Genomic DNA, 8669 nt, shown 5'->3' with positions numbered 1-8669 from the left:
TTTTTGAGGCAGGGTCTCACTATGTAGTCATGGTTGTCCTAGAACTTACTATGTAGACCAGGTTAGCTTCAAACTCAAGGAGATCCACCTGCCTCTGCTTTCCACCACACCTGTCTCTCACCATCGTGTCCCTCCTTGAACTAGCTGTTTCTTTCTAGATCCTCTGCGGTGGCTCCTGATCTGTGGTTTTGTTAAACAATGTGCCATCATCAGCTCTTCTGGAAACACCCGAGTCTAGGCGCCTCTAGCCCACAGTGCAGTCTTATACTGTGAATCGGGTTTTTTCATTTATTTGAATATATCTATCACTCACTAAATACCCAGCAATTTCAAGCACATGCCAGCTGGCCGCAGAGAGAGAGAGCACTTACAGTGGAGATGACGATGACCAGGTATTCTTGTCCCTGGAACTCCTCTACTGAGCCAACCTTTATGTCAGTCAAATCCACATTTCGCAGAAGGATTTTTATTTTCTCCACCTTTAAAAGAGGGTAAAAGAACCAGGCAGTGGTGGCACACGCCTTTAATCCAGCACTTGGGAGGCAGAGGCAGGCGGATTTCTGAGTTCGAGGCCAGCCTGGTCTACAGAGTGAGTTCCAGGACAGCCAGGGCTACACAGAGAAACCCCGTCTCAAAAAACAAAACAAAACAAAAAAAACAAAACAAACAAACAAAAAAGATTAAAAATATTTAAAAAATCAAGATATTTATTATTATAGTTAAACCAAACACTACTATGGTTTGGGTCTCCCTTTCCCACTCTTATTCTGAGCACTTGATCCACAGCTGGAAGCACTGTTCAGGGGAGCTGTGCTCAGCAGGGAGCAGTTGGTCACAGAGGCCTCTGAGGGGCCTCTAGCCCTGCATCCTAGTCCTCTGTGAAGTGGACAGTCTTCGGTACACACTCTGCCGTCATGGACTAAGCTACTCTACCATGTCTTCCCCACCGTGATGAATGAAGTCCTCTGAAATCATGAGCCAACACCAGTCCTCTCCTCCCCACCTGAGTGTTTCAAGAGTTCTCAAGGTGACGTGGGGATAGAACAGAAAATCTGTGTGGGAGAAGTGCGGCCTTTGCCGCACTGAGCCTGACCCTGTTCCTCTCAGGCCTCTGCAGCTGGTTTGCACAAGGAATTTAGGAGTGTTTGGGGCTGTGGATACAGAAGGGCTAGAACTCTGTAAGCTTAATGGACGACTGCTGGGAGTGTGCAGGGACAGATGCTACAATGTGAACAGTTCCATCCACTAGGGACAAAAATGAGCTTATGGGGGCATTCTCATTCCAACACCAGAGAGCCCCTGAAGCTCTCTGGCATGTGATGCTTGGGAAGGCACACAGGGACTATGACCAGATGCAGAGCTCAGAACACCATTAGTCTATCGTCCCACTGTCTGCTGTCGCACTGGTTTTGCCACACTACAACCCACTGCTTCTATAGCCTAAAGCTAGTGTAGCTCTGCTGTGGTGCAAACTCAGTCAAGTGTCCCAGTCCTCAGCAGTTTTGTTCTGACCTGTTTGCCTGACCTCTCTAATTATTCAAACCTGCTTCAGAGGTGGGGACATGCAGGGGACTTGAGAAGCAGTGTCCTGAGTCACGGCTGCTTGATCACGGTGACATGCACCATTCTCAGACTTTACCTCTGCAGCCAGGTATCCTCTGTGCCAGCACCGTCCCAATGAGAGGATGGATGTTAGAGAATTCAGTCAGCTTTTCTGGCTCCTTCCAACAGGGCTACACAGAGGCAGCTGCTCCAGTTTTGTGACAAGTTGACTATTTGAGTAATGACTTTCAAACTTGTCTGGGTAATTCTTAGTTGTGAGCTCTTTCTCATGAAGTTTTAAAATCCCAACTGTTTCCCTAGATGTACGCCCCCTACCCCTTTGGTAACATCTATCAATGTCTTAGCCATCTGAGTTCAGCAAGTGTTATTGTTATTTAGAACCCCCCGTGTTATCGGAGTGTGCACTCTCTGCCTTGGCTTTCTATTCATGTGGCGTTTGCTCCAGTACTGTGATTCTACGACCACACGGCCAATCGAACACTTCCTGTTGTACACTGCCTTGGTTCTGCCACAGTGAAAGAAAAGTAACCTAACACAGTACCTCACCAAGCTCCAAGTACCTAGCCACTTGTACCCCACAGAGGGTAAGACGAAGGAACAGGGCTGTGGAGATCAGTGTAGGAAAGGATTTGGGATTAACCTGGAGCTGCACTGGATGGGAATACTGGGGACTAGAGAAGATATCCCTGGGGGTCTCAGCCAACCTGGTTTCTTGCTTATCAGCAGATCTGACCTTCAATGTGGACATCACTTGCTTTTCTTGCCGAACAAATGACACTTATATATGGAGTTATATGTGCCTGTACGTGCTACATTTTGATCTGAATATGAGGATAAAAAAATGTAGGATATGGGAATGGAAAGATAGCTCAGTGGTTAAGAGCTATTCTTCTAGATGACCCAGGTTCAATTCCCAGCACCTGCACGAAGGCTCAGAACCACAGGTAACTCCAGACCCAGAGTATCTGACACCCTATTCTGGGCTCCTTGAACACCAAGGAATCATATGATATACAGATATGTCTAGGCAAAAATACTTGCATACATCAAAAAGCATAAAATAATGAAATGAAAAATGCTTAGGGCATTTTTTAAAAGGAAGAATAAAGGGCTATGATGCAGTTCAGTGGTTCTGCCTTTGTCTATCATACACAAGGTCCTGTTTGATCCCCAGCATACAACACAAACCTCTTAGCATTTAAGCTTGATATAGCAGCATTTGGCAGATTGAGGCAGGATGATCATGAGCCTGAGGCTGACCTGCCCTACAAAATGAGTTCTGGGCCAGTCTGAGAGCCATGGAGAAACCCTGACTTTAAAAAACCAGAAGCTAGGTGCTGGCGAGATGGCTCAGCGGGTAAGAGCACTGACTGCTCTTCCAAAGGTCCTGAGTTCGGATCCCAGCAACCACACACATGATGGCTCATGGCCATCTGTACAGCTACAGTGTACTCATACACATAAATAAACCAAACCAGATAAGCCCCACCCCCGTCCAACAACAAAAAGCCCTTCTACTCCTGGAGGTGGGAATGGGCTAAGGGTGTGTGCTCATGGCTGAGGAGACACAAAATAGCCTGGGCAGAAGCAGCAGTTTGGGATGACTAAAAGGCTTTTTTCCCAGCATCTAATGAGATGATCACATGGTTTTTTGTTTTGTTTTGTTTTCCCCGTTTTTTAGTTTATTTATAGGGCAGATTACATTGGCAGACTTTTTTTTGTATGTTGAAACATCCCTGAATCTCTGGGATGATGAAGCTCACTTGATCACAGTGGATCATCTTAGTTAGGTGGTTTTGGATTTGGTTTGCAAATATTTTTGCACCAATTGTTCATGAGAGAAATTGGTCTGTAATTCTCTTTCTTTGTTGAATTTTTGTGTGGTTTGGGAATCACAGTGACTGTGGCCTCATAAAGTGAATTTGGCAATGTTCCTCTATTCCTATTTTTGTGAAATAATTTGAGAAGTACTAGTTCTAGCTCTTCTTTAAAAGTTTGGTAGAATTCTGTGCTAAAACTGACCCTGGGCTTTTTTTTTTTTTTTTGATTTCGAGACTTTCTTTTTTTTTTTTTTAAAGATTTATTTTATGTATGTGAGTACACTGACACTTTTCAGACACAGCAGAAGAGGGCATCTAATTCCATTACAGATGGCTATGAGCCACCATGTGTTTGCTAGGAATTGAACTCAGGACCTCTAGAAGAGCAGTTGGTGCTCTTAACTGCTGAGCCATCTCTCCAGCCCAGTTGGGAGAATTTTAATGACTACTTCTATTTCCTTAGGAGTTATAGGTCTACTTACATTGCTTATTTGGTCTTGATTTAACTTTGGTAAGTGGTATCTATAAAGAAAATTGTCCGTTTCTTTTAGATTTCCTCAGTGTTTGTTGTTACATCCCCCTTTTTGTTTCTGATTTTGTTAATCTGGATATTCTTTCTCTGTCTTTTAATTAGTTTGGATAAGGGTTTGTCTGTCTTGTTGATATTCTCAAAGGACCAACTCTTAATTTTTCTTTGTATTGTTCTCTTTGTTTCTATTTTATTTATTTCATCCCTCAGTTTATTTCTGCTGTCTACTCCTCTTGAGTGTGTTTGCTCCTTTTTGTTCTAGAACTTTCAGGTGTGCTGCTAAATTGCTAGTATGAGATTTCTCCAAGTTTTTTTTATGTAGGTACTTAGTATAATGAACTTTCCTCTTAGCACAGCTTTCATTGTGTCTCATAAGTTTGGGTATGTTGTGTATTCATTTTCATTGAATTCTACGAAGACTTTAGTTTCTTTCTTTATTTCTGCTTTGATCCAGTAGTCACTTAGTAGAGAGTTGTTCAGTTTTCATGTGTTTGTAGGCTGTTGTTTCTGTTGTTGAAGTCCAGCTTTAATTCATGGTGGTATGGTAGGATGCAAGGGGTTATTTAAATTTTCTTGTATCTGGTGAGACTTGCTTTGTGACTGAGTATGTGGCCAATTTTGGAGAAGGTTCTGTGAGGTGCTGAGAAGAAGGTATGTTCCTTTGTGTTTGGGTGCAGTGTTCTATAGATACCTGTTAGGTCCATTTGAGTCATCACATATGTTAGCTCCCCTATTTCTCTCTCTAGTTTCTGTCTCAATGACCTGCCCATTGGTGAGGATCAGGTCCTGAAGTCTCCCATTATTAATGTGGGAGGTTCAATGAATCTTTAGTAATGTTTCTGCTCCAAATGTAGGTACCCTTGAGTTTGGGGCATAGATGTTCAGAATTGAGACATCATCTTGGTGGAATTTTTCCTTTGATAAGTATAAAGTGTCCTTCCTCATCTCTTTGATTAAATTTGGTTGGAAGTCTATTTTGTGAGATATGAGAATGGCTACACAAGCTTGCTTTTTGGTCCATTTGCTTCGAAAATCTTTTCCCCAACCTTTTACTCTGAGGTAATGTCTATCTTTGATGTTGAGGTGTGTTCCTGGTGTGCAGCAGCAGGATGAATCCTGTTTTTGCATCCATTCTGTAGGCCTGTCTTTTTTTCATTGGGAATTAAGTCCACTGGTATTGAGAGATATTAACGATCAATGATTGTTAATTCCTGTTATTTTGTTGTTGCTGTTTGTGTGTCTGTGTGTGTGTGTCTGTCAGTCTGTCTGTCCTTCCATTCTTTTGGTTTTTTTGCTGGTTTAAAATTATTCCTGTGTTTTCATGGGTGTAGTTAACCTCCTAGGGCTGGAGTTTCCCCATATGGGTCTGACCTAGGCCTTCTGCTTATGTTATGGTTGTATAGCTTCATGTTCTTGTAGGATTCCTAATAGTGGGGACAGGGCTGTCTCTTGACTCTTTTTGCCTGTTTTGGGACCCTTTTCCTCTTACTGAGTTGCCTTATCCAGCCTTGATATGAGGGATGTACCTACTCTTATTGTAACTTGATATGCCATGTTTGGTTAATATCCCTGGAAGGTCTGCCCTTTTTCTGAAGGGAAACAGAGTTAGACTAGGGGAGACAAGAAGTGGGGGGAGGGGCTGGGAGGAGAGGAGGGAGGGAAACTGCAGTCAGGATGTAATACATGAAAGAATAAATAAAAAAGAAAAAATACATGGACTTGCTAGTCAGCTGCACTACAGCCATCAAGATGAAATTGATGCTGTTGTCCAGAGCTGTGTGGCTGTGCCCAGACTCACCAAGGAGGAGGTGTGGTCCGGACCAACAGGGTCAAGTCATTACTATCTCTGTGCCACCAGAAGAAGTACTCAGTTTCACCTCTTGCTCCACTTCAGAAAAAAAGACTCATAACACACCAGCTCGCTTTCAACAGAGACCATTTGTCCTCAATTCCCCCGTGCAAGGTGACGGCTCTATCCCAGCGCTTCCCCCTGGGCTTGGTGGTTGGTATTGTGTTTGGTAAGGAAGCTACCTCTACTCACAGCACAGCTTCAGAGAAGGTAAATAAACACCCAACATTTCTGGTTGTAACAATCTATAGAGAATTCTATAGGGTCAGCAATGCTGCCTTACAATTCTATGGAGAAGGGTCACACTCAAACAGCATTCATTACTTTTGAGAAATACTGGTTGAAGGCTGATGTAGACAAGATTTTCCTCCCTCCCTTCCTTTCCTTTCCTTTCTTACCCATACACTCCCCCTGCCCCCAACAGGGTAGTCCACACTGGTCTAGAAAGAAATAACCCAGACTTGTCTCTAACTAGCAGCAATCCTCCTTGCCTCAGTGTCCTAAATGCTGTAGCTAACGATGTGAACTATTATACCTACAAAGCTTTTCCATTATTATTATTGTTGAGACAGGGTCTTAATATTTAGCCCTAGCTGGCCTTGTCCTCAGAAATTTTCCTGCTTCTCCTCCCAAGGGATAAAATACCAAGATATCTCATAGATCCTCATGTAAATATTTGTGGTGTAATTATCTAGAATGTAAAAATAATGCTCAGCCCTGGCTACAGTAAGATAGGTGGCTGGTCAGTACTGACCACAAGCTGTACAGTTTGCCAGTTCATCTCCAGCACCACTTGAACATGATCTTTGCTTCTTTGAATATCTCCTGTTCAGAATGAGCTAGTTTCTGTCCTTCAGAAACCATGGACCAAGGTCACAGTGGCTATGTATAACAAGGTTCAATCCTGGTGGGCTTACCTGCTTCCGATAGGGTGTGATGACACCTATGTCCTTGGAAGACACTTGACTGGAGACATTCCGGGCCAAGAGGCAACAGTAGCGCATTACCTGGACAGCCTCAGCTGGGCTGAACCACGATGGGCTCCTCCCTTCACGAGCCTCATTTCCCTGAGTTGGTGAGAAGGTAAAATGTCATCTGCTTATCAGGTAGGTACTACGTGTTGTGGATTTGGTTATATTATGCTTATATTATGTTAACTAGGTTCCCCAAATTACAAGAGAATCATATGTCTGCTTGTGAGACAGTGACAGTCCCTGCCCCTTGCTGGTTCTTACTGGTAAATAAAGTTGTTGGTGGCCAATGGCTGGGCAGAGACACAGAGCCTGGACTTTTGAGTTTCATGAGCAAGAAATTCAAGGGAAGAGGAGAATCTCCATTGCCTCATTGCTGGGGAGGAGAAGGTCCTGGCCTGAGGAGTGCAGGACAGAGAGAGAGATAGAGACACTATCCAGATGTAAGAGTCGGGGTTGTGGCCCATGAGGGCTGCAGGCCTGGGTTTGTGGCGACCAGGATGGAAAATAGGTTTTAGTAAGCAATAATTCAAGAACATGGGAGGGGAGAGAATATGTTAGCAGCAGGGAGGTTTGGAAGTGCTCAGCCATTTTGTTGTTTACAACATATTAAATATAAAGCTGTGTGTGTGTTTCATTTGTGAATCCAAAACATTTGGGCGGGTAGCTAGAATCGAGAGCACACACAGGGGAACTTAGAGCAGATTAACATACTACCACTTCAACTACGAATACACAGTAAACACAACAGAAATAGACATCCCTACTCTCACACAGAATATATAATCTACCAGGACAATTAGCATTAGATATTTTGGAAATTAGGACCATCTTTTTAAATAAAGCTTTTTTTTCCTTCTTCTTCTTCTCCTTCTTCTTCAGACAGGGTCTTGGTACATAGCCCTGGCAGATCTGGAACTCACTACGTAGAATATAGAATGCCCTTGGCCTGAGTGCTGGGATTAAGGGCATGTGCCATCATTCTTGGCTAACAAAAGACGTTTTGGGACAGGGTTTCACCATGTAGCCAAAGCTGCCCTGGAATTTGCTATGTAGATCAGGTTGGCCTCAAGTAGAAATTCATTTGTCTCTGTCTCCTAAGTGTTAGAATTAAAGGCCTATGCCACTATGCCTGGCCTAGAACTATATATACACTATACAAGTGTTAAGGACTGATTGCACAAATCTTCCATTTCCGGGCCAGGAATAGTGACACATCCCTTTAATCGCAGCACTTAGGAGGCATAAACACATGGATCTCCGTGAGTTCAATGCTAGCCTAATCTATATAGCAAGTTACAGGACAGCCAGAGCTATGTAACAGAGAGACTGTCTCAAAACAGCACCAACAGCAACCCCTCCACACCCAAACAAAACAAAAACAAACAAAACAAGTCTACTTTTGGGGGATTTATGGCATCAGGGAGAGGTCATGGGAAAACTCCTTCATGTAACTTAACCAAGGATGGGCAATCCTTGGCAATCATGTGGCCAAGAGCACCCCATGTTAGAGAAATGGCATTTAGGGCCCTGACATGAGACAGCTAACAGATCACTAGACAAGAGAAGCCACTGATGCCCACAGCAATATGAAAGCAGAAGGCAGGACATTAGTTAGAAGCTGGCCATTAGTTCTCACAGGCTGCAGTGAGGCCCTGGGCACAGGGCAGATGGCCGTACTACCAAGGCTAGGGGTTGGCATCTTCCCCACTTCAGCTACAGAGCTCTTTCCTTCAGCCAACTTCGGTTATATCTAAAGAAGCTTTCTTTTGCCAAGATAGTTCCTTGAGGGTAGGAGTGCCTCATCCTGAACAAACCCTTCCTCAAAGCATGATGGAATGTAGTGCTGCAGCATTCAGACCAGGACAGAACAGCAGCTCAATACTGCCCCTTTGAATATGGTAAAATAATGTTTGTCTGCCTTTCTTTCTTTTTTT

General features: G+C 43.6%; 1 protein-coding gene across 2 annotated transcripts in view; it reads right to left on the bottom strand.

Annotated features, from left to right (window-relative positions):
* The window catches only part of Mov10l1 (Mov10 like RISC complex RNA helicase 1), a 68515-nt gene that overhangs the window by 1323 nt on the left and 58523 nt on the right, over window positions 1-8669 (bottom strand). For both annotated transcript variants that reach the window (XM_031352465.1, XM_031352472.1), the window contains exons 23-24: window positions 6679-6828; window positions 372-479 (exon numbers count right to left, since the gene is read on the bottom strand). In XM_031352465.1, coding sequence (XP_031208325.1) covers window positions 372-479; window positions 6679-6828 — 258 coding nt within the window. The remainder of the gene's footprint in view (window positions 1-371; window positions 480-6678; window positions 6829-8669) is intronic.

Source organism: Mastomys coucha, unplaced genomic scaffold, assembly GCF_008632895.1.
Source record: "Mastomys coucha isolate ucsf_1 unplaced genomic scaffold, UCSF_Mcou_1 pScaffold11, whole genome shotgun sequence".
Lineage (NCBI taxonomy): Eukaryota > Metazoa > Chordata > Mammalia > Rodentia > Muridae > Mastomys > Mastomys coucha.
The sequence above is the reverse complement of the archived record's forward strand: the minus strand, read 5'-3'. Positions and strand labels throughout refer to the sequence as shown.